Below are 26,305 nucleotides of genomic sequence, written 5' to 3' on the forward strand. Positions count from 1 at the left end.
CCTCATTGTTTTGAAGCCAATCCTAAACACCATTATCATTTTTATTCCTATAAATATTTCAGTATTTGTCACTAAAAGATAAGGAGCCTTTTTAAAAACACAGTTCCATAACTACATCTAAGACATGGTGACAATTCCCTAAGTTCCAGCCTGTGTTCAAATACCCCTAAATGTCTCATAAGTGCTTTTAAATAGAGTTCTTTCCAAGTAATGAACCAAGAAGATTTCTTTCCAAATAATGAACCAAGAAGGTTAAGATACTGAAGTTGATTGAACTAGTTAAGTCTCTTATAAAAGTTCCCCTTCACATTTCATTTGTTGAATAACTGATATTTATTTAGAACTGTATTTATTGTCCTGTAGCATTTCCCATGGACTGAATTTTGCAGATTGCATTCCCATGGTTTTGTTTGACATGTCCCTCTGTTCTCTAGGGTTTCTAAACTGGGAGGTCTGGGACTGCACTGTCCAGTAAAGCAGATGTAGTACAGAAAAAGGGAATATACATAATTCATTAATAATTTTTATCTGGATTACATATTGAAATGATAGTATTTTGGATATATTAAATAAAATACATTATAATTATTTTCATCCATTTATTTTTACTCTTTTGATGTGAGTACTACAAAGTTTAAAGTCAGATCTCTGCCTTACATTTCTAGTGGACTAAAAGCTGGATCTGATTCTGGTTCAGTTTTTTCCTCTGGGGCACCAATAGCAATATGCACATCTAGTGCTCAGATTTTGATTTCTGTATGCTATTGCCCATAAAAGGACCAGGGTTCCTTGGGAATATAGCTTATTCAGGACTCTGAGCAGGGGTAGTACAGTGAGCCTGAGACATTTTCTTAGGACAAAATTAAGAAAGTGCTCAAAACCTAATAAGAATATGTCAAAAGGACAAAGGAACCTGGGGTGCCTACGTCGTTCAGTCGGTGAAGTGTCTAACTCTTGACTTCGGCTCAGGTCATGATTTCACAGTTTGTGAGTTTGAACCCTACGCCAGGCTCTGCTCTGGCAGGTTTGGAGCCTGCTCAGGATTCTCTGCCTCTCTTTGCCCATCCCATGTGCCCTCCCCCCAATCTCTCTCCCTCTCTCTCTCTCTCTCTCTCTCGATATATGTGTGTGTGTGTGTATATATATATATATATGCATATATATATATATATATATATCTTTCAATAAATAAATAAACTTTAACAATTTTTAAAAAGAAGGATATGAACCAACTTGAAGAGCTTCCACTGGCCAAATTTGGGACACTTAAACCTCACAAAAGGTAATAGTAGTGGATAGTAATGCATTGAATAAAATAAGAATCCATGTGTCCCTGAAAATGATAAAAAGAAAAATTAGGGGGCACCTGGGTGGCTTAGTCAGTTATGCTTCCAACTCTTGATTTTAGTTGAGATCACGATCTCACAGCTCGTGGGTTCGAGCCCTGTGTCAGGCTCTAGGCTGACAGCATGGAGCCTGCTTGGGATTCTCTCTCTCTCCCTCTTTCTCTCTGCCCCTCCCCTACTCGCTTCTCTCAAAATAAATAAATAAACTTTAAAAAAAAGAAAAACTAGTATAAAGGAGGGGGAACATCTACATTACAGAGGAATGCCAACTAATAAAAGTAAAACAAATGCTAGAATTAGGATTTTTACCATTTTGCAATAATGTGTTAATAAGTGTTCCAGGCAAGAATCATCACTGAATGTTCAAGATTGAAAGAGACAGAAGAGACATGAGGACTAAATACAATATGATCCATGATTGGATCCTGGATCCAAATATAAAAATGCCTTTAAAGGACATTACTGGGACAATGGGAGAAATTTGGATATAGACTAATTATTGGATAAGAGTGTCCTGTTACATTTATTGTGTGTGATCATTATTTAGTGGTATTTAGGAGGATGTCTTTATTAGAAAATACCTAATGAAGAGTTTAGAGGCAAAGTGGCACAATGTCTCAACTTACTCTTAAGTGGTTTCAAAAAAAAAAAAAAAAGATCTTGTGTGTGTGTACCTACAAAGAAAATTTTGGCAAAATATTAATAATCAGTGGATCTAGGCACATAACTCATGATTGTCTTTGTTTTAGTGATGTTCGTCTGTTGATGATCATTCCTAGATCTTATTACTTAATGAAGGTTTTGTAAAATGGCGACATGCTGTCATTCTCTCTTTCTTAATTCAATTCTTTGTACCTAATGCAGATTAAATGTTTGACTGTTTGCTTCCTTTATTAGTTTATAGAAGGAATTCGTATTCTTACTGGTGATCAAATTGCCCCTTCTTTGGCCAGTGAGAGCCTCTTCAAGATGACGCTTGAGTCCTTTTAACAGGACCCCAGGAGTCTTGGCTAGCTAGCTTCCTTACTTTCTGGCTCAACAAGGTGTTCCTGACTCGTCTTATCTATTTCCTGCCCCAGATCTATAATCAGCCATTGCTCTCAGGAGCTCTGGTTCCTTTTAGCAGTAAATTAAGCATACCTGTTTTTATTTCCTTTCAGCTCTTGCTGTTCTGTATCTATTTTCACAGAAGGGACTACTCCTGTGTATTGGCTGTTTGCACTGCCTTTCATGGTGTGGGACTTTTTCATATTATTCATAGTTTGTATCTATGAGCTGGTTTTCCCAGGAGTTTTACCCTCAGGTGCCCTGAATTGTCACACACATGCATACATACCCCCCATGGTACACAGAGGCACAGATACTGCCTTTGTCTGGACCCCACAGGCTTCTTTCTTATGCCCTAAACCAGTTTTTCCTGGGGACCAGTCAATGGGGAGGGGCGATTGAAAGGACAACATGGTTTCTATCCTATGTACTTCTGTATTATTTGAATCTTTTACAATGAGATGTATTTCCATGTTAATTAGACTTATGAAAGGGCAAGACACCTACATGCCATAGATTGGAGAGTGGGAATGTGAGGAGGCTGTTTACTTGTCTAAAGCAGGAATAATTTCTTTGGTCTCTGTTTGCTTTTCTAGGATCTCTACCCAGCTCTGAAAGGTGTAAGCACGGTTTTCCACTGTGCATCACCCCCACCATCCAGTAACAACAAAGAACTCTTTTATAGAGTGAATTACATTGGCACCAAGAATGTCATTGAAACTTGCAAAGAGGCTGGGGTTCAGGTAAGGGGAAAGCTGGAGTGAGTGCTATCAGGAGCATGTCGTGGCCCCTTCTAAGTGTGTGGGAGCCAGGGTTCTTCTTGCTCTCTTCCTGGGTCTAGCCAAGCTTGCTTCCTAAAATATTGTGAAGATCCTAGAATCAACCCTAGGAGCTGCTGGGCCAATTTGAGCTATAATACTCTAACTGCATCTCAGTAGACCATCTGAGGATGCTAAGGCTTATCAGTCTCTGGTTAAAGAGCTGTAAAATGTCTATTGCTTATATTTTTTATTATGATGTCATAAAATTTACCATTTTATCCATTTTTTAATTTACAGTTCAGTGGCATCAAGTACATTCGCATTGCTTGGCAAACATCCCCACAACCCATCTCTACTTTCATCTTCCCAAACTGAAACTCTATCCCCATTAAACAATAGCGCCCCTCCCCCTCCTATCTAAGCCCTTGGCACCCACCATCCTACATTCTGTTTCCATGAATCTAGAGACCACATAGAAGTGGACTTTATATCTAGCTTCTTTCACTCAGCATAAGGTCTTCTAGGTTCATCCATATTGTAGCCTGTGTCAGAATGTCTTTTTTTTTTTTTTTTAACCACTTAAAAACATTCCGTTGTGTGGATAGGCCACATTTTGTCTAGCCATTCATTCATCAGTGGACACCTGTTGCTTACATGTTTGACTATTGTGAATCATGCTGCTAGAGATGTAGGTGTATAAATATCTGCTCCAGTCTCTGCTTTCAGTTATTTTGGGTAAATACCCAGAAGTGGAATTCCTGGATCATACACTAATTCTATGTTTAACCTTTTAAGGAACTGCGATACTATTTTCCAGACCTTGCTTACATTTTCAAAGAAAAATTAGCTGTTTACTTTTTACCAATAGAAACCTGTTATAATTCAGATCTGAGGGCATATGAATTTCCACCTGTCATAGCTTGCTGCTTTGTTATAAATCTTGGTTCTCAGGATCATCACCCTTATGGGCCACCCAGCATCATCAGCTGACCCAGCAAGAACAAGTGGGTGCCTGGTGGCTCAGTCGGTTGAGCATCCGACTCTTGATTTAGGCTCTGGTCATAATCTCACGGTTCGTGGGATCAAGACCCATGTCAGGCTCTGCACTGATAGCATGAAGCCTGCTTGGGAATCTCTCTCTCCCTCCTTTGTACCTCCCCAGCTCATGCACACAATCACTCATGCTCTCTCTCCCTCTATCTCTCTCAAAATAAATAAACAAACACCAATAAATAAAAAAAAAATAAAACATTAAAAGAAAAGAACAAATGGATAAGGAGCTCTTCAGAGGTCAGTGCCTGGAAAGGTTGGATCATAGTAATAGTGACCCCTTATACTTTGCAAATGATAAGACATTTTGCCCTGTAGTTGTCACCTGATTTGCTTCTCAGTAGGTAACCAGGATCTACTAATGTCTCTTAATAGGTGAGGAACCAGATTTGGAAGGCTAAATGATATCTCTTTGCCAGTAATGAAAGAGGTGGGATTAAAATCAGACCCTGTAATGCCAAATTCCAGACTCCTTAGTCTATACCATGCTTGAGCTCTGTGAATTTCACTGCTGCTGTTTTTTTTTTTTTCACGGCATAAACAAATAAGAATAATATAGTACTCATATAATCATCACAGAGTATAAGTAACACTACTGGTGAAGTTGAAGCCCTGTGTGTTTCCATCCTCAATGCCATTGCTGTCCTTCCCCACCCATGGAGAATGACTGTCCTGAACTTGGGTTTATCATTGCTCTTTGCTCCATGTGCAACCAATATAAGTTATCAGTTTGCATGTTAAAAACTTTATAGAAATGATATAGTGAATATATCTTCCTGCAACTTGCATTTTCTCCCAACATGTTTTTTGAGATTTTTCCATCTCAATATATGTATATGGAGTATATTCATTGAAGTGGCAGAATAGCTTAGTGGCTGCAGTGCAGAAAGTGGCTTTTCATATTATATTTAGGAAACATTCCTAACACTGGAATCAAGAGACTGTTTAATGTGGGTTTTCTCCCCAAAGGTTTAAAGTGTTATTTTGCACATTCAAATCTTTAACCCACCAACAGTTTAAGTTTGTATGTGGTCTGAGGTAGCGATTGAATTTTTGTTGTTCAGCATCATTTATCATGTGACCCATCCCTTATCTGCTCTTCAGTGCCCCCTCCAGCACATCTCAGATGTAGGTGCCTTCCACGGGTCTCTTCCCAGCTCTTTCTTCTGCTTCATTGGCTTCCGCCTGTGCCCATACTACTGTGCTCTGCCTTCAGTAAGCAAGGCTTAAGGTCAATCTCAGTATGTGCTAGAACAACTCACCCCCTAGCCATGTTCTTCAGAATTTGCGTGGCTGTCCTTAGCCCTTTGCTCATCCATATAAATTTTAGAATCAACTTCTCGAGTTCCTTGATAAAGGCTGTTGGAGTTGTTATTGTCATTGCATCAAATTTAAAGGCAATTTGGGAGAGAATCTATACCTTTCCAATACTCAGTCTTTGTATCCATAAATATATAATAACATCTCTATCTCTCTCTTTAATGCCTTTTAATAGAGTTTTATCCTTTACTTTAGAAAGATTTTGTACATCTTTTGTTAAACTTATCCGTGTTCTTAATTTTGGGTTATTAAAATATCTTTCATATTTTTTTTTCAACGTTTATTTATTTTTGGGACAGAGAGAGACAGAGCATGGACGGGGGAGGGGCAGAGAGAGAGGGAGACACAGAATCGGAAACAGGCTCCAGGCTCTGAGCCATCAGCCCAGAGCCCGATGCGGGGCTCGAACTCATGGACCGCGAGATCGTGACCTGGCTGAAGTCGGACGCTTAACTGACTGCGCCACCCAGGCGCCCCTATCTTTCATATTTTTAATTGCTAATGACAAACACAATTTTTGTATATTGATTTTGGACTCACCAACTCTGCTGAACTGTAACTATAATATTTTCTGTATGTTCATAATGTTTTCTGTGTAGACATTTCCAACATCTGTGAATGGTAATAGTTTTGTTTCTTCTTTTCAAATTATTCCTTATTGTTTGTCTTAACCCACTACACTTGCTAGGACTTCCAGTACAATGTTGAATAAAAGCGGTAAAGATACGATTTGAGCTATTGGTGTTCAGTTTTTGACGTGCTGCCTTTAACCAGAGGGCTGGAAGCTGGGACCCTTGTAAGAAAGCATTTCCTTTCCAATAGCACTTCTCAAGTGGGTATGGTGCACATGTGCTTGTGTACCTGTGCTGACATGCCAGGGTTGGTACCAGAAGCACCAGGCATCTTTTTCAGACAGACATCTCCCTCTAAGTTTGGGGGCTATCCTTCTCCCTTGAGGAATCATTCCCACAGTGAGATACCTGTTCCATCTCTCAGTAGTGATAGAGAAAAAAACGTGAAATCCACTGTTTTAGAATGCTATAGAATGTATCTCGAATCCACGTAGCTAACAAAAGATGCTGATCTTTGAATTATTTTAAAAATACCTGGATAGCAAAGCATTGCAGTAAATAATTTGTACGGTGCCTTGCCTGTGAGGGTTGTGAACATGTTGTTTGATTCTCTTTCATGCATGACCATCAGATTGTTTAAATAATGATCATTTCTTACTTTTATTTTTTTTAACCTTCCTTTCTCCTCTGCCAGAAACTCATTTTAACCAGCAGTGCTAGTGTCGTCTTTGAGGGTGTCAACATCAAGAATGGAACCGAAGACCTCCCTTATGCTATGAAACCCATTGACTATTACACGGAGACAAAAATCTTACAGGAGAGAGTACGTACCTGAGAACTCGTTGAGTGACAAGCGAGTTCCATGAACATCTGTAAGGTTTAGATTTTTAAGAAAAATATTTATGAAGTTAGTGTTCTCAGGCCTGAATACCTAACTTGGGAAGTAAAATTCGTGGATGAAATTCGATTTAAAAAATAATAACAATAGCTTAATGTGAGTGTTTTACAGGAACTTTCTCATTTAAACTTCACAATGACCCTATAAGGTGGATATTATCATCATCACCAGGTTACAGATGAGGACAGTTGATGCACAGAGATTCACTTTCTTCTTGAGACTCTGCAACTAGTGGGTGACTAACCCCATGCACTCAACCTCTACGTTATGCAAGGTTACTCAGTTGCCATAGAAATCAGAGGCAATTTATGATGATCCCAAGCACGCAAACAGAACTTGGGCTTGACACACAAGTGTTTTCATTTGAACACACCTTCCTAGTGGCACTCTTACCCCCTTCCCTTATTCTTAAACAATGAAAGGATCTTGCTTTATTTTAAGGAAAAGTACGTGGCAAGGCACTGGTTTCCACTTGGCAAACTAGCTTCGCCCAGGAGCACCTGGTTTTAGCAGCAGTCCGAGTTGAGTAACAGGGCCAGTAAGCCTTTGGACTCCAGGGCTACAGGGACCCTGACAGCAGCTAGCTCCAGGACTAATGTCCAGAGAGAATATTACCCTAAGGGCATACTTAACTTGAAAGCCATAGATGCTCATTGAGCAGAGACAGCTTGCCTTAGTGGGGGAAGCTGTGACCTTACCTCTCCCAGGTGTTTGCAGCATATCATACCCACTGAGGTTGCATTTCACAGCCAGCAAACTAGAGCTTAGTGCTGGCTTGGCATGCATCCACTGTGCTGAGAGCCAGCTGCCTCCCATCTGTTTGGTATTCCTCCAACTCAAAAAGTTCCTGAATAACTCATCTGCAGGGAGACACAAGGGCATCCCCAATCTAGGGGGTAGAAGCCTGGCTTTTTGTAAGCTACAGTCCTGTCTCCAGCTTCTGCCACCCTCTCCTTGGAGCATGGAGAGCCTCACAGAGCTCCCACCTGCTAGGACTTGAACCAAGAAGCACTCTCATCTAAGGCACTGGGACTCCCCCTGTCTACCCTCAGGAGCTGTAAGTGGCAGCCATGCCTCAGACCATCAGTGCCTCACTTAAGTTGACTTTTGGCTGCTCAATTAGAAGTAAGCAAAGCCTATAAATGCCTACAACAGTGACCTTCCTGGAGCCCCATGTCAGCCCCTGTTGGCACACATCTCGCTGTTGATTTTCAGACCTCTCAACTGATGATAAACTCAGTGAACTCAAAGTCAGCTTAAACTCACCAGGAGGAAAACATGTGCAAGAATTTTGCCACCATAGAGTAGAAATCCTAGGTGAGGTGGTACAATAAGTACACATATCAGGCACATACCGAAACAGTTGACATGGGTCACCTCATTTGGTCCTCCCATCTGGGTAGGAGCTGTCGTGGTCCACATTTTACTAATAACATAGCAAATCATTCGGGATGTTTTGTCACTTTTGAAACAAAACCTGTTTCTCTGTACTTCAAGTCCTTAAGTTCTAGTTTGTCCACTAAGCCACGCGAAACATATCTTTTCTGACAGTGGATGACACAAATAATGGCTGCCACTTCTTGAGTGCTTACTAGGTACTAGGCACTGCTCTAGGCTTTACCTGTGTTGGATCATCTCTTTAGCTACCCAGTCACTGCACTGTTTCTCCCAGACCCATTACCTTCTCAGTCCCTTCTTCCTGGCCCACTTGGGTTCGTCAGAGACCCTTCCCAGGAGGTCATTCTTAGAACTGACCAGAGCGGCCTGTGACTGGTGGAAACAAGCACGTGGAGCTTAAGGCAGGAGGCTAAAGGCTAACTTGCTAACTAGAACCCTCATATATTTTTCCACAAACTGCAGCCAAGGCTCATCTTCCCCTGGCTGCAGTTGTGCATTTTAGGCCTTTCTCTTTTTTTTTTTTTTTCCATCTGCTACTATATTTTTATTTTTTTTTCAAGATACGAAATTTATTGTCAAAATGGTTTCCATACAACACCCAGTGCTCATCCCAAAAGGTGCCCTCTCCAATACCCATCACCCACCCTCCCCTCCCTCCCACCCCCCATCAACCCTCAGTTTGTTCTCAGTTTTTAAGAGTCTCTCATGTTTTGGCTCTCTCCCACTCTAACCTCTTTTTTTTTTTTTCCTTCCCCTCCCCCATGGGTTTCTGTCAAGTTTCTCAGGATCCACATAAGAGTGAAAACATATGGTATCTGTCTTTCTCTGTATGGCTTATTTCACTTAGCATCACACTCTCCAGTTCCATCCACGTTGCTACAAAGGGCCATATTTCGTTCTTATTGCCCTGTAGTACTCCATTTGTGTATATAAACCACAATTTCTTTACCCATTCATCAGTTGATGGACATTTAGTAGGCCTTTCTCTTTAATCATACTGTGGTCGTCGTCGTTGTTGTTGTTGTTGTTGTTGTTGTTGTTGTTGAAGTAGGCTCCACACCCAACATAGGGCTTTAATTCACAACCCTGAGTCGCATGTTCCATTGACTGAGCCAGTCAGGTGACCTTGATCATACTGGTTTTGACCCAGCTACCTCTCCTGTGTTTTCAAATTTGGGTGGCATGGGTGGATGGGATAGAGAAGTAGCTTCAAATTATACCAGAGCAGACGCCAGCCTCCATGTCTCCTGTGTGTCGTGCTACTGACCTGCCCTTTCTGCTCTTTACAGGCAGTCCTGGACGCCAATGATCCTGAGAGGAATTTTTTAACCATAGCCATCCGCCCTCATGGCATTTTTGGCCCAAAGGACCCCCAGTTGGTCCCCATCCTCATTGAGGCAGCCAAGAAAGGCAAGATGAAGTTTGTGATTGGGTAAGTTGGCCCACAGTTGGTCTTCATGACCCCTTGACAAGTATCAGTCAAGTTTGTGTAGCTCTCTTCCAATGTGGCCTTTTCTGCCACCCTCTCTGTTTGTCTCCTGGGGCTGCCACAAGTGACCACAAACTGAGGGCCTTAAAACAACAGAGATTAATTCTCTCCCAGTTCTGGAGGCCAGAAGTCCGAAATCAAGGCATTGTCAGGGTTGGTCCTTCTGGAAACTGAGGGAGAATCTCTTCCAGGCCTTTCTCCCGGCTTCTGGTGGTGGCCAGCAGTCCTTGGTGTTACTTAGCTTGTGACAAATCACTCTAATCTCTGCCTCCACATTCACATGAGCATCTTTTCTGTGTGTCTCTATCCCAATTTCCCTTTTAAAGGGATGCCAGCCACTGGATTTAGAGTCCATCCTACCCCAATATGTCCTCATCTTAACTTGATTACACCTTCAGAGACTCTAATTCCAAATAAGGTCACATCCAAAAGTTCCAGGGAGACATGAATTTGGGGAGGACAGTGTTCAACCTAGTACACTGTCAGGTAGCCTGGGAAAATATTTGTGTCCCTGTTGGGAAATTGAGGAAATAGGCTCAAGGGGGAAAAGAGTGGCACAAGGTCAAGGGCCAGGCCTTCAGCTCTCCTTGCATCTAGGAAGGCAGGTAGAGGTGTTCGCATTCCTCATCAAGGAAAGTGCAGGTGGTAAGACCCTTGCAGGTGGTGACAGAGTGTGGCTGTTTCCCCAGTACACCTTGGCTTCCTTCCTTTCTTTTTCTTTCTTTCCTCCTCTTATTCCTGTGTCCTAGCACCTTGCTTCTCTGCCTCTTGCTTTGCTTCCTTGCTGCCCTGTCTTCTTGCTTTGAGGGATTAGAAAGAGATGGTAGAAAAGTGTGAGGCCAAAGTAAGCCATTAGTCCAGAGTGTCCCAGGGGGAGTTGAAGAGCCGCTACCCAAATAGAAGCCCAGAGCAGATAATATCGGGGTTGGCCTTGCCAGGATAGGGCAGGCTGGGCACTGGGCTCTCAGACTCATTGCTTGGCCCTTACATATCCCACCTCTGAGGGCCCCAGGAACGTTGGCCCCTGCACATCTCTAACTGTGGAACCATTCCTGGCATGCCCACAGAAATGGGGAGAACCTGGTGGACTTCACCTTCGTGGAGAATGTGGTGCATGGACACATCCTGGCTGCAGAGCACCTCTCCCAAGATGCGGCCATCAGTGGGAAGGTAAGGCTCCTGCTCCTCCTGCTCCGTGTGTGTTTGCCTATCTTCGGATTGTGTCTCCCCATGATTGGATTTGTTGGCAAATTGCCTTCATGTTCCCGTGTCCTGGCCGATCTGGTCCGAAGTTGATCCCCTATGGTAGGTGGTGGGGTGACATTGCAGTGCCACACAGCTCCAAACAGCCCAAATCTGGGGCCAATGAGCTGGAATTGAGTAAACATTCAGGACCTGGTTCTCCATGTTACGTGACCTGGATACACACAGTGGACTTGACTGCTCCCAGCAGGGTCCCACGTACATTTGATGGGGTGCTTCCTATTCATCTTTTCTCCTGCTTATTCTGGAAATTTCTCCATTTCTCCCCCATTGCCCACCCATGCCCATGCCTCTCACCGCTCCAGAGGGGTGGATATACCTAAATGTCCTGGCATTTGGCACCTGGTGGGCAGGATGGACATGTCAGGGGAGGTGAGCCCTCACGCAGAGAGGGGAGAGCACATTAGGGCCTCCTCACCCTCTCCTCCCACTCATAGGGCCTCCATCTTCCTGTTTCTCACCACTACCTTTGGAAGTCCCTCTTTGGGCCTCATTTTTCTCCTGGACCTCTGCTGTTTTCCCACTGCTGTAACACTTAGGGTGGCAGGACTAGGGTAAGTGTATGGCTTTTGGTTTAGATGAAACACATCACATTTGAGAAATGTAATATAACCTGTTTGTTGCATCTGAAGATAAAGAGTTTTACCATGAAGAACATTATTATTAAATTAAGTGCAATTAACAAACATACTTTCCTGAATTCAATCTAAGCTTCACTTAAAAATCCTGGCCCATAGGTAAAACTCTTCACCTTCCCTCTCGACTTTAAGGCTACCTGCCCGTAGCTGCAAACCAAAAAAGCCCCTCTGCCGCAGTCTGACATTGGTAGATTGGAGACACTAGGTGGGCAGGCAGGGAGAGCCACTAGCTTCCTAAAATACTGGTCCCAGGCTGAGCCAGCAGCGTGTGGCTAAGCTCCCAAGTTCCAAGTGTGGTCTTCTCACCTCTGCAGCTGGGGAGCATTTTCTAACTTCTTGTTCTCTCTCCAGGCATTTCACATCACCAATGACGAGCCCATCCCTTTCTGGACATTCCTGTCTCGTATCCTGACAGGCCTCAACTATGAGGCCCCCAAGTATCACATCCCGTACTGGGTGGCCTACTACCTGGCTCTTCTGCTGTCCCTCCTGGTGATGGTGATCAGTCCTATCATCTGTGTCCAGCCCACTTTCACACCAATGCGGGTTGCACTGGCCGGCACATTCCACTATTACAGCTGTGAGAGAGCCAAACAGGTCATGGGCTACCGGCCCCTGGTCACCATGGATGACGCCATAGAAAGGACTATACAGGGCTTTCACCACCTGCGGAAGGTCAAGTGAGGCACCCCGGATACTGGGCCCTCTCAGTGCATTCCCCAGCCACTAACTGTCCCCTGTGGATCAATAAACTAACCTCCTTCAAGTGAGTTTCCTCTGAGCTTAGGTCTCCTCCTGCCAGTTAGATGAGACCACACCCAGCTCTTCTGCGACCACAAGGGTGGAGAAAGCAGCAGACATTTCTCCCTTTGTAGGATTGGATTTGAATTTCTTAAAGCAGGCAGCTTCATATTCTGCTGTGTGGTGTTCTCGTTCTTTCCCTCTTCCTCTCTGCCACCCCTCCTAAGTCCTGGGTTACTTATCATTCCAGTGTGCTTGTGCATAATCAAGGAAGCTATAGGGAAGAAACAACCCATTTGCTAATTGATGATGAGAAAGTACATTTTCTTCCATGTGAACTGATACTAGAAGAGAAGCCACAAACTGTTCGGGGAGCCACATAATACAGATATACTAGAAGAAGAGCAGAAGTTATAAACACATGGTGAAACTTCAAATGTACATTTCAAATACACACAGAAGTTAGAGCAAAAACTTAAAAATTTTAAATAATTGTCACCCCACCACCAGCAATCTCCAGAGGGAAGAGACCACTTGTTGGTCACCTCCATATATGCGTCCAGGTTCTCTCTCAGGTGTAGCTGGTGTGCCTGCCTGCATTGTTTTTTCATAAAATGTTCTTTCATGGACACATGTCTCTTTAGCAGCAGAGCCCCATTGTCCATTTTAGTTGCAAGGTGGTAGTGTGCCCCAGCAGCCTGCCATTTCAGGTGTGTAGTTCCTGTTCTAACATGGGACGTGGGGCCACTTGACAGTCTGCCACTGAAGAGGTCAGAGAGAAGTACCTCCTGGATCTGCTTGGAGTTTGGGCAGAAACTCCACGAGATGATGCAGAAAGGGCTGTTTCTCTGCAGCTCACGTTCATAGAACCCTTCAGCCAGTTTCCAAAAGGCAAAGCACATATGTTTCAGTGCTCTCTATTTTCTGTTTTTCTGCTTACAGAACCTGCTTTCTTCTCAGACTCATTGAAATGTAATGTTAAAGATTTCTGCTTTCTTCTCTGCCTTTGTCCAGGGGTGGAGAGGCAGCAGGAGAGACTGGAGTAAAGTGAAGGTCTTGTACATGCCATGAGGTATACGTGATAGGAACGTCACCCCCGCCTGGGGGTAGACTGTACGAAGCTGATGGGGCAGGGGAGCACAAGCAGAAATAAGACAGGGTCTTTGCCCCGGAGGCACTTAGAATAGAGGAGCTTGATATATGTTCACAAGCCGGGGTGCCTAGGAGACAAGGTGGTGTAATTTCAGGGGAAGGAGACATGGCTTCCAGGCAAGACCATCAAAAAGGCTTCCAACGAGGAGGCGACAGCATTGAGTTGGATCTCAAAGGATGGATAAAGGGTCCATAGGTGTAGACCCCTAGGTGGCATTTCAGGCTGAAAGGCCAGGTTCATAAGCAATGACTTGTCGTAAGTTCATTAGTAGTGTGTTGTCTTTCTCAGTTTCAGTGAAGTACAGAAGTGACCAGACTGGCTTGGGGGGGGGGGGGGGGGGCGGCGTGGAGCAGTGGGAGGTTGGTTTGGTTGAAGAGATAAGTAGGGCTGAGGATGCCAAGCCAAGAGGCCTTAAACTTTGTCCTGTATGCATGGGAAACTGTTCAGGGTTTACACAGTGGAGGGCAAAAATCAAGAAGCTTATATCACCACCCTGTGTGGGGCCTGGGAGATCAAATAGGAAGTAACAAAAGTCTGAGCAATGCTGTAGCCATGGAAATAGAAATGAAGCCTTAGTGGGAGCACCTGGAAAGGACTCAGCTTGCTGCCTGATTTCTTAGGTGGAGTGGGAGGGAGGAGGAGGCCACGGCATAGAACTGATGGACTCTGCTTTCAGAGCTGTGAGGAGGAGACTCTCAGGCCTAGAAGAGGGAGACTGGCAGACCAAAGTGCCCACAGCTTTGTCCTCCCAGCTTTCTTGGGAAAATGCTACCAGCTGCCCCTACAAAAGGTGTCCCTCACCGAACTGTCCAGAGTTAGTACGTCCTGTCCATCTGTATCTACTGCCTCAGGGAACCTCTGGTCTGCTCACTTGTTCACCCATTCATTGTACACGTTTTTTGGGCACTGCCTGGGCTTCAGTGGTGAATGAAACAGGTACAACCTGGAGCTGACATTGCAGTGGAACTACCCTCCCTGCCGCAGAGGGCTTTTATGACTCCTTGCTCTGCCCTGTATTCCTGACTCAGACCTACATCACTCCCCACCCCCACCCCCATCCGTTTGGAGAAAGTCCAACTGCCCGGGAAGGCTAGCCTTGGCACCCCCATGGGGAGCTTGTTAGAAATGATGGGGCCCCACCTCAGACTTACTGAGCAGAGACTCCGTGAGCCTGCCACTCTGCTTATGGGCTCCATGCATGGCTCCCCACCACTGAAGGAGACTCCCACCAGGTCACCAAGTCCAGCTAGAACCTTGCTTCAGTTATTGCAAGACTGAACTTGTCTTCCTAACCAGCCCGAGTCCCTGGGCCACCCCAATCTGTCCCTTTCCTGATGGCTGATAGCCTTGCAGTACACCTCCCTAAAATAACATCCTAGAGAACCAACCTAGGCCTGCGCCTCTCCCCCATGGCATATCCATCTGTAAAATCATGCTGGAGGGCGGGGCGCCTGGGTGGCGCAGTCGGTTGAGCATCCGACTTCGGCCAGGTCACGATCTCGCGGTCCGTGAGTTCGAGCCCCGCGTCAGGCTCTGGGCTGATGGCTCAGAGCCTGGAGCCTGTTTCCGATTCTGTGTCTCCTTCTCTCTCTGCCCCTCCCCCGTTCATGCTCTGTCTCTCTCTGTACCAAAAATAAATAAACGTTAAAAAAAAAATTAAAAAAAAAAATCATGCTGGAGGGAAGGCAGTTCTCTCCCAGCTTGAGGACAGCTGAAAGTCCATGCCCAGTTCTGCATGTTCATTGGGGAGGTCTCTCATTTCAGTCCCTCCTCCCTCCCTGTTGATACTGACCTAGTTCAGCACCTGGCCCTCTCTGCACCTGGATCGGGTGTACTGGGACAGCCAAGATGATCTGTCTGCCTCCCCTGATCCAGACTTTATGTATCTCCAGGTCATCCTTCCTAAAAGAGACCTAGATTTGTCCCTCCTCTGTCAAAAACACTTCAGTGGGTCCCAACTTTCTCTGGAACACATTTTGCAGCCAGTTTTTCACAACCTGTGCTCAGCCTGCTTTTCCAGCCTTTTCCACTGGGCTTCACACCTACTGCACTCCAGCCAAACTCCTCATGCCTTGTCAGACGTCCCCTTGCTCACATTGCCCTGGCTGCCTGTCCTGTCCTCTCCCTGTTATGTCCCCAAATCCAAAATAGCCAGATCCCTTCCCTGCAAAAAGCCTATCCTCTTTCTCCCAATTGGAAATCATCCACTTGCTCGGGACTCCCAGCCTGTAGCTCTCAATCTTCGCTTTATTTAATGTATTCCCTCGGTGTACTTCCTCCCACCCCTACCAGGCTAGGAGCTCCTTGAGGGCAGAGCCAACCAACATCCCCACAGCACCAAGTGGGTGCTCAAGAAATGGGGGTTATTACCTGCCTGGCTTGAAATCCTAGAGTAACTGCAGCAACAGAAGGAAACAGCCAGTGGGACTGGTTGGAGCAGGGGTTCCAGGCCTGGCATTCATGCGTGGAATTGGGAGGTCTGTGAATTCTATGAATTGGCTACAACCTTTGGGACATCTGTGAGTATGTGTCTTTTGTCAACAGAGGGCACGGAGCTGTCAGCTTTTCAAAGATGACTATGGCCCAATACAAAATCCAAGCTGGTGGGATGGGTGCCAGCAGCTGTAGGGAAGCCTGCTTTTGAGGAAGGGTCCAAGAGAGACAAGTTGACAGGGAAGAGGCCAGAGTGGAGCTCCCAGGCCTCATTAGCATCTCCATCTGGCAGTGTCCATGGACCGAGAGGTGGCTGTGGCCAGCTGCTCTGCCTGTAGGTCCATGACTTCAAGATAGAGAAGGACTGGAAGCAAGGTAGAAGTGGACTTGTCAGATGGGACAGAAATGCGTTAGGCCTCTGGCCACAGCCCTTCAAGTGCTGGTGTACATTTCTATCCACTGACTAGGATATCCTTGCCTTGCTGTGTGATAACAGCCCTTGCTGGTAGAAAGTTCTCCCTTCTGCTGAACTGAAATACCTCTCTGCAACTCCCCTTGCCTTCTCTCTCTCCACCCAGCACCAGCAAGCTAGCCTATAAGCTCCTCATGGCTCCTCAGCTCCATTCTGCTCTGCATAGCTCACCTCAGCGTATCTGGTCCTGCTGGGCAAGCAGCCTGTTCTTTCAAACTTTCTTTCCAACATCATTCACTCCTCACAGCTTTTGCCCTACAGTCTCTCTCTCCTGGCTTCCTACAAAGCCCAGCCTGCACTGCCATCAGTCATTGGCTCAGCTGCCTGGGTCTCCTACAAGCCGCTACACTCCTCAAGGTCCAGGGACTTTGGATTTGTTTCTCTGCCTCTGAAGTCCTGTGCAGTGGCTGCTCCTGGGACCACACTGAAAGGGAATTTAGAGGACAAAGCTACTAACACCCACTTTGACCAGCTGGGGGAGCCCCAGAGAGAAGAAGCCATGGCGTAGGGCACTCAGGCAATTAGCAGAGCCAGGGCTAAACCACAAGTTCGGAATCCCCTAGGTTAGTGCACCCCACATTATCCACCAAGATTCAGGCAGTTTACACAGCAAAGGTGCCCATCTGGGGAGGAAGGGGCACAGGCTCTAATCTGAGGCTTTGCAACATGAAGGGCTCAAAAGGCACAAATAAGAGGAATGGAGACTAAAAAGAGGCATGTGGAGAAACACTAGAACCTTCCATCAGCAGCATGCACCTCTTTACCCCAGCACTGCCTAGTTGTTAGTTGTGGAAGACTTCAAATGATAATGGACCCAAATTAGAGCCTACACTTTGCCAGCTCTTTCACCCACTCAGCCCCAGAAGGTTTGTTCACATTAGATCCTTCAGCCCAGAAAACTTTCTAGCATGAACTGGGTAGGGAGAGAAAGAGAGGGAAGAGGTTGCCCTGTACTGCAACTCTTGGGAGACACCTTCTCTAGTAGGTACTGGTAGACATACACACCACTGGCTTTGTTCTCTGTGGGGAGGGGTGGGGACCATCAATTCAGAAAATATTAACTGAGCACCTGCTAAGTCCAAAGGGATGCAGAAGTGACCAAGATAGAGCACTTACCCTCAGAGAGTCCCACAGAGAAAGTAATATCCCAAGTGCTCTTTCCCTTAAGAGCAAAGGTCCACAAACTGAACTTGGGGTTGAATCCTGTTTGTGTTTAGTCAGTAAAATTTTATTGGCATACAGCCACATCCATTTGCTGACATGTCTGTGGGTGCATCCATGCTACAATGGCAGAGTTGACCAGTTATGACAGAGATCTGTAACCCACAAAGCCTAAAATATTTACTGTCTTCCCCCTTACAGAAAGTTTGCCAACCTCCACTTAAGAGTGACTAATAGGCCAACAGGTACTTGAAAAGATGCTCTCAACATCTCTAATGGTTAGAGAAATGCACATATCAAAACCATAATGAGATACCACCTCACACCCATTAGAATGGCTACTTTTAAGCCAGGCAGAGAAAGACAGATACCATATGTTTTCACTCATATGTGGATCTTGAGGAACTTAACAGAAAACCATGGGGGAGGGGAAGGGGGGAAAAAGTTACAGAGAGGGAGGGAGGCAAACCATAAGAGACTCTTAAGGATTGAGAACAAACTAAGGGTAGATGGGGGGTGGGGAAGAGGGGAAAGTGGGTGATGGGCAGGGAGGAGGGCACTTGTTGGAATGAACACTGGGGGTTGTATGGAAACCAATTTGACAATAAATTATATTTAAAAAAATAAAATACATAAATTAAAAAAATAAAATACAAAGCACTGTAAATCTGAAAGATATAGAATATATTTTAACCTGTTTTATAAACATATTCCATTTAGGAATATTAAAAATTATTGGCCTCTTATTCATCAAATATTTTTACACTAAATAAATAAATACATACATACATACATACATACATATAGGGCAAGCCCACTTTGGTCAGCTGGAAAAGAGAAGGAATGGCCTAGCTTCCAGGCCAAGGGAAACACTGTGGTCTGTGCCTGGAAATGGTAGGACGTGAGGTTGCAAGGGTCAAGGAACTTGGACTTGATTGCCCACTGAAGAGTGACATGGTGGCCTTTGTGTTTATATGATGAAAAGAGTGCAAGGGGGACCAGAGGCACACACCATTGTAAGCGGTGGCTTGTGGCCCTTTCATCCATCTTCAGAGTGCATCGCTCCCATCTCCACTTCCATCAATACATCTCAAGGGGTGGACATTTTGGGGGGGCAATTACTCAATCTACCACAGTGGCCAGTAAGGTACAGCCTCCAGCTGGAAGGGAGCCAAAGGACAGACAAGTCCCAACAGGCTCAGCAGCCATGAATCTAGGGAAAGTCGTCCCCTCACCAAGGTGACAGAGGTAGGTCCCTGGGTAAAGGGCCAATGCTCCAACCTCCTGACAGGCCATGGGCTTCAAACAAACTGCTGGATCCCTGCAGCCGTGTCTGCCAAATACTATTCAAATAACTCACTGGGCTAGTTTGGCACTGACTGATGATTGCAAATCCTGTACAGAGGTCACTAATATGATGGTGCAGGTTTAGAAGGTGCTGAGAAATGTGGGTGGATCTGCAGGGCGGGTTTGGAAAGGCCTAAGAATCCAGTGGCCCAGGTGAGCAAGTGTTAGGTCTCAGCACTGCCTCAAGGCCTGGGACTGGTTCTCATGTCCTGGCAGGAGAGGAACTAGGATTTGGACATGCCTCTTTGTGCTATATTTGGGGCTGGGATTAGTGTTTAGGGAAGTGAAGCACAGGCTAAGCTAAGGCCACCTGAAGACCATCTAGCCATAGCCAGCCAAAAGGGCTCTAATACGGGCCCAGGTGGTGCTGAGAGCAAGCCTGCAGAGACTGGGCCTAGATGCAAGGCCCCAAGGCACTGTAGGCTGTACAGGACAGGCTGCATCGAGGTACCGCAGAACCAAGGGTCCTGATGTCCTTGTCCTATTCACAGTCAATTGTCTGATTGCTCCCTTCATCAAAGTCAGTTCTGGCCAGGCCACTGAATGCTAAAAAGCTGCCTTCAGTGTTGAGCCCAAGATAACCTTTGACATCTATGGACCCTCTAAACCAGGGACTCTGCAGGCAGTCTGATCTGGAGCTTTAAAGGGACTCCCACTGGACTAGGAAGCCCATTGCTAATGGCAGCACATGGGGGCCTCTCCCCAGAATGCCTTCTGCTGTCCTTGCCTGGCTGACTCCTACAAGTCTCTACTGGGCTGGCAGCCAGGCCAGGTAAAGCTCCTGCTGTACTCTCTCCCAGGCTCCCACTGTGCCTGCCTGGGGCTTCTTCCACCCATGACTCTAGCCCAAGACTCCTGGCTTATGTACCTGCCTCCCTCCGCACTAAGAAGTACTTCAAGGCAGGGCCCACCTGTGATCCCTGTGATCCCTGCAAGGCCAGCACAGGCATTGGCACTCTGGGGCCTACCTCTCTCCACCCCAGCAGAAGTGCTCCACAGAGCCGGAGAGAACCCTGCAACAATGAGAAAACAGTAATGACCCATTTTCAAATCCAGTCACATTTACAGGCACTGGGAATTAGGACATCAACATATCTTTTGGGGGGACATAATGCAACCCATAACAGGACCCATCTGATCTCCAGTGCCCAATGAGTGCTTCATTCCTAAGAGTTTCCCTCCCTCACTCTTTCCTCAGCACTGGAACGTGGGGGTGACTGAGAGAGCCAAAGCTTCTAGAAGAAGTGGGACTGAAGACTCTAGGTGTGCCACTGTTCTCAAAATGAATTTTATCATTTACATTAATATGGGGTCATTCAGGTGGGCCCTAATGCAATATGATGGCCTTTATGAGAAGAGGAAATAGAGACACGGACACAGGGAAGACAGCTATGTGGAGGACAGAGGCAGAGATTGGAGTGATGTGGCCCTGAGCCAAGGAATGAATGCCTGGGGTAATGCCAGAAGCTGGAGGCTGGAGGAGGTAGGAAGGATCTTCCCCCCTGGAGGGAGCATGGCCCTGCCCACAGCTTGATTTCAAACTTCTGGCCTCCAGAACTGTGAAAGGATAAATGCCTGTTGCCTTAGTTTCCCCACCCCCACCCCCCGCCACCACCGATGTGTGGCACTTGATTGCAGCAGCCCCAGGACACTCCTACAGACACTTGCACAAATGTCCCCTAGCTCCTCACAGCAAGACAGAAGCAGAATCCTTGCCCATCTTCCCATTCTAATGCCAGCACCCCTTGTGCAGCCTCTCTGAGCTTACCACTTCCACCTTAATTGTGAATAAACAGTGCTCCTCAGCTTCAAAGCACTTTGGACATAGTAATTAACTCTCAGTTAATTGGATGAAATAACGTGAAGCTCTAGTGACATCATTTCCATTCCGTGCCCAGATCTAGCCACAGGCAGTCTGGTGACTGCTGGGCTGTGAGCCTGTCTTGTGGTAACATGTTGTGCCTTTTGCAACCGTCCCACAGAACACTGATCTGGGAGGGCCCTCTACCCTCCTCCACTCCACAGGCTTTAGAAAATGACCAGCTATGGGCACTCTTGGCCAATAAAATACACAGGACACAAATGGTTCTGTGACTATGTGTGTCTGTGTCTGATCTACACACCCCTGCCCTGTTCCACATCACTGAGATGCTCTTACTGGAATTTTTAAACAAAAGACTACAAAAAGTCAGATGTATCTTCAGATATCCCAGAAATAGCCCTGTGGGGCTCTTTCTTTCACCCTCAGAGCCTGTGTACCCCCCTTGTGGAACAAAGGAGAAGAATCCCCTTACTCTTTCTATTCAGGACCCCAGCAGATGAACAGTACTTGAGCTGGGCAAATAGCTGTTTGCAATGCCTGGAGGCAGGAGCCTATTCCAAGTTAGAGTGGGGAGACATTTAGACCACAAGGATCATGAGGCATGGTGGGGAGGGGCAGGGCTGCAGCTGTCCTTACCACACCAGGGTCCCGCGTGGGTAGATAGTAGATGTGCTATGGTGCACAGAGTCAGGGGACTGGTTTGGCGTCCTGTCTTCAACTATGCCACTGATAACATGGATGATGTCAACAGCCTCGTCCCAGGTCTCCTGACTCTATTTGCGCCTGCCTTTGTCTTCCCCCCAGCAGCCAGGGTCTCCATGAGCCAGGCACTCTGCTCTTGCCAGTCCCCACTAAACGCCAGGCAAAAGCTGTTCATTTCCCTCACCCCGTGTGTCCCAGCACATAGGCTGGAACATTGTCAATGGTACTTGTAACAAATAAAGAAAGGCCATTCCTGTTCAATTCTCTTCCAATCCTGCAGACTACTGCGGGCAGGGGGAACACTCCAAATTTGGTGCTCTTGTGTTTTTAAACTGTATTGAAACAAAATAGACACAAAAGAATATGCATATCATGCATATTATATGTAAGTGTACAGCTTGAAGACAGCTCACAAAGACAGCATGTCTGTATAAAAGCACTCAGATCAAGAAACATAATATGACCAAGCACACCAGAAGCCCCTTCTCTTGGTCCCCCCCTACTCACTATGTGTCTGTGGCTAACCGCTATCCTAGACATCTAGCAGCAGAGATTAGGTTTGCCCATTTTTATATTTTACATAAATGGAACCACACTGTATGTGCTTTTACACATCTGGCTTCTGCCCCTCCACGTTATGTATGAGAGCCTCATCCATATGTTTGCAGTTGGAGTTCATGCTCCACTGTTGTGGACATGGCATGACTGACTTGTTCTTTCTACTTTGATGGGCATTGGGGTTGCTCTTGGTTATTATAAATAATGCTGCTATGGATATTCCTTTTGTATGCCTTTTGTCGAACATGTATATGCAATTGTGTTGACTATATACCTGTTTTAGTTTGCTCAGACTACCATGAAAAAGTACCACAGATGGGGTAGCTTAAACGACCGAAATTTAGTTTCTTACAGTTCTGGAGACTAGAAGTCCAAGATCAAGATGTCAGCAGCTTCACTTTCTTTTGCAGCCTCTGTCCTTGGCTTGCAGACTTCTCTTCTCCCTGTGTCTTCACATGCTCCCTCTGTGCATGTCTGTGTTCTAATCTCCTCTCATTATAAGAAGTCATATTGGCCTAAGGCCCACTCTGTTCCAAGTGGGACTCTAATGACTTCATTTTTACTGAATGACTCCTGAAATACCCTAGTTCTAAACACAGTTACATTCTGAGGTACAGGGCAGGGTAGAAGAATTCAATATATGAATTTTGGAAGGACACAATTCAACTTATAACAATAATGGGGTTGTTGGGTCAGAGAACTCATATATTTAGCTTTAATAGATAAAGACAAAGAATTTTCCAAAGTGGTTGTACCAAATTACCCTCCCATCTGCAATCTGCGAGTGTTCTAGTTGCCCCCATATCCTTGCCAACACTTGGTGTTCTTTCTTTTAAATGTGACATCTTATGGCCTTAATGTGCATTTTCCTGAGAACTACTGAGACGGAGTACCTGTTCTGATCTTTACCTGCTTTCCTATTAGCTCACCTACCCATAGTGTTGATTTATAGTTGTTTATTTGTTTGTTTCTTTGATATATTGTGGATGAGTATTCTGTTAGATTTCTGTATTGTGAAGATCTCCTCTCATGTTTGGGGTGGATTTTCATTTCAACAGTATGTTTTCATGAACAGAAGTTCTTCGTTTTCATTTATTCCACTTATCAAATGTTTATTTGATATTTAGTACTTTTTGTGTCATGGTTGAGAAATTTTTCACCACTCAAAGTTCACGAAGATATTCTCTTGTTTTTCTTTTAGAAGCTTTGTTGTTTTACCTTTCATATTTAGACCTGCAGTCTGTCTGAAACTAATTTTTTGTATCATATACAGTAGGATCCAAGGACATTTTTTTTCCCACATGAGTACCCAATGAAATGATGTTGTGTCCTTGTAAGGGTATCATCTAGATGATATTAATTTTTTTTAATTTTTTTAATTTACATCCAAGTTAGTTAGCATATAGTGCAACAATGATTTCAGGGGTAGATTCCTTAATGCCCCTTACCCATTTAGCCCATCCCCCCTACCACAACCCTTCCAGCAACTCTATGTTCTCCATATTTAAGAGTCTCTTATGTTTTGTCCCCCTCCCTGTTTTTATATTATTTTTGTTTCCCTTCCCTTGTGTTCATCTGTTCTGTGTCTTAAAGTCTTCATGTGAGTGAAGTCATATGATATTTGTCTTTCTCTGACTGACTAACTTCGCTTAGCATAATGCCCTCTAGTTCCATCCACGTAGTTGCAAATGGCAAGATTTCATTCTTTTTGATTGCGGAGTAATACACCATTGTATGTATATACCACACTTTCTTTATCCATTCATCCATCGATGGACATTTGGGCTCTTCCCATACTTTGGCTATTGTTGATAGTGCTGCTATAAACATTGGGGTGCATGTGCCCCTTTGAAACAGCATACCTGTATCCTTTGGATAAATACCTAGCAGTGTAATTGCTGGGTTGTAGGGTAGTTCTGTTTTTTCAATTTTTTCAGGAACCTCCATACTGTTTTCCAGAGTGGCTGCACCAGCTTGCTTTCCCACCAGCAGTGCAAAAGAGATCCTCTTTCTCCACATCCTCACCAACATCTGTTGTTGCCTGAGTTGTTAATGTTAACCATTCTGACAGGTGTGAGGTGGTATCTCATTGTGGTTTTGGTTTGTATTTCCCTGATGATGAATGATGTGGAGCATTTTTTCATGTGTTGGTTGGCCATCTGGATGTCTTCTTTGGAGAAGTGTCTATTCATGTCCTTGCCCATTTCTTCACTGGATTATTTGTTTTTTGGGTGTTGAGTTTGATAAGTTCTTTATAGATTTTGGATACTAACCCTTTATCTGATATGTCGTTTGTAAATATCTTCTCCCATTCTGTTGGTTGACTTTTAGTTTTGCTGATTGTTTGCTTCACTGTGCAGAAGCTTTGTATTTTGATGAGGTCCCAGTAGTTCATTTTTGCTTTTGTTTCCCTTGCCTCCAGAGACGTGTTGAGTAACAAGTTGCTGTGGCCAATATCCAAGAGGGTTTTTTTTGTTTTTTTTTGTTTTTTTTTAATTTTTTTTTCAACGTTTATTTATTTTTGGGACAGAGAGAGACAGAGCATGAACGGGGGAGGGGCAGAGAGAGAGGGAGACACAGAATCGGAAACAGGCTCCAGGCTCTGAGCCATCAGCCCAGAGCCTGACGCGGGGCTCGAACTCACGGACCGCAAGATCGTGACCTGGCTGAAGTCGGACGCTTAACTGACTGCGCCACCCAGGCGCCCCTCAAAGAGGTTTTTGCCTGCTTTCTCCTTGAGGATTTTGATGGCTTCCTGTCTTACATTTAGGTCTTTCATCCATTTTGAATTTATTTTTGTATATGGTGTAAGAATGTGGTCCAGGTTCATTTTTCTCCATGTCCAGTTTTCCCAGCAACACTTGCTGAAGAGACTGTCTTTATTCCACTGGATATTCTTTCCTGCTTTGTCAAAGATGAGTAGGCCATATGTTTGTGGTTCCCTTTCTGGGTTCTCTATTCTGTTCCATTGATCTGAGTGTCTGTTTTTGTGGCAGTACCATACTGTCTTGATGATTATACCTTTGTAATACAGCTTGAAGTCCATAGATGATGTTAATTATTTATTTTTTTAATTTTTTTAAATATGAAATTTATTGTCAAATTGGTTTCCATACAACACCCAGTGCTCATCCCAAAAAGTGCCCTTCTCAATACCCATCACCCCCCCTCCCCCCCCCCCATCAACCCTCAGTTTGTTCTCAGTTTTTAAGAGTCTCTTATGCTTCGGCTCTCTCCCTCTCTAACCTCTTTTTTTCTTCTTCTTCCCCTCCCCCATGGACTTCTGTTAAGTTTCTCAGTAGATGATGTTAATTTTGATTACCCAAAGTTATAGCCAAGTTCTCCCCTGTATAGTTACATTCCCCCCATGCAAATAGTTTTCATGTAACTTGCCCCCTCCCATAGACTTAGCATCCATTGATGATTTTTTTGCAATGGTGATTGCAAAATGTTGAGAAAAGTGTTTTTTTAATGTTATGTTACAGATAATGTGTATTGGAAAGTCCATCCTTTGCCTACTGCCCTGCACTATACTGCTAGCATTTCATTAGATCCTCAAACACTTGGTAAATTTTCTACTTTAACAATAAGAGAACAGGCCTCAGTCTTAAACCATTCATAAAACCACAATATTTTAGTTAATATGTCATATTATTCCCTTTTTATTGTAATGTTTCTTTTTATGGCTCCCCTCTATTTATGGCAAATGACTAGTTTTCCATTTGGAATAGTAATATAAAATTTACCTTTAATGTAAATATGTATGACTTTGGAAGAATGAGTCAATTTAAAGAACACATTTTAAGTAAATAATTGTATATGTGGTACTTAGATATGGCAAAAATTGGTGAAGATAGCATGCAAGTAACTAAAGTGTGGACAATACTGACTCCCAGTAACATGTCCTAGATCCACAGGGAGACACTAGCTCCATAGTTCAACTCTCAGTCACTTTCCTGAGCTCACCTGTGGCAACCGTCCTTATCAGACACATACTATAAATGAACTACGTTTACTATGTTTAAGGAAATGAATTAAAAACTCAAAAGATATCTACAGGGAACAGGATTGAAATCATATAGAGTGTACTCTCTGATAATAATGCAGTTAAGCTACAAATTGATAATAAAAGCA

The 26,305-nt window shown here is 44.6% G+C and overlaps 1 protein-coding gene across 7 annotated transcripts in view; it reads left to right on the top strand.

The window, feature by feature from the left end:
* Positions 1–12,694, top strand: part of NSDHL (NAD(P) dependent steroid dehydrogenase-like) — a 30,138-nt gene extending 17,444 nt beyond the window's left edge. For 5 of the 7 annotated variants that reach the window (XM_043571113.1, XM_043571118.1, XM_043571115.1 and 2 more), the window contains 5 exons: positions 2,990–3,136; positions 6,791–6,919; positions 9,682–9,824; positions 10,949–11,051; positions 12,134–12,694. In XM_043571113.1, coding sequence (XP_043427048.1) covers positions 2,990–3,136; positions 6,791–6,919; positions 9,682–9,824; positions 10,949–11,051; positions 12,134–12,466 — 855 coding nt within the window. In that variant the 3' untranslated portion in view covers positions 12,467–12,694. The remainder of the gene's footprint in view (positions 1–2,989; positions 3,137–6,790; positions 6,920–9,681; positions 9,825–10,948; positions 11,052–12,133) is intronic. The other 2 variants (XM_043571116.1, XM_043571117.1) reach the window with 1 other exon arrangement.
* Positions 12,695–26,305: the final 13,611 nt, after the last annotated feature.

The sequence above is a fragment of the Prionailurus bengalensis genome, chromosome X (assembly GCF_016509475.1).
Source record: "Prionailurus bengalensis isolate Pbe53 chromosome X, Fcat_Pben_1.1_paternal_pri, whole genome shotgun sequence".
In the NCBI taxonomy this organism is placed as follows: Eukaryota; Metazoa; Chordata; class Mammalia; order Carnivora; family Felidae; genus Prionailurus; species Prionailurus bengalensis.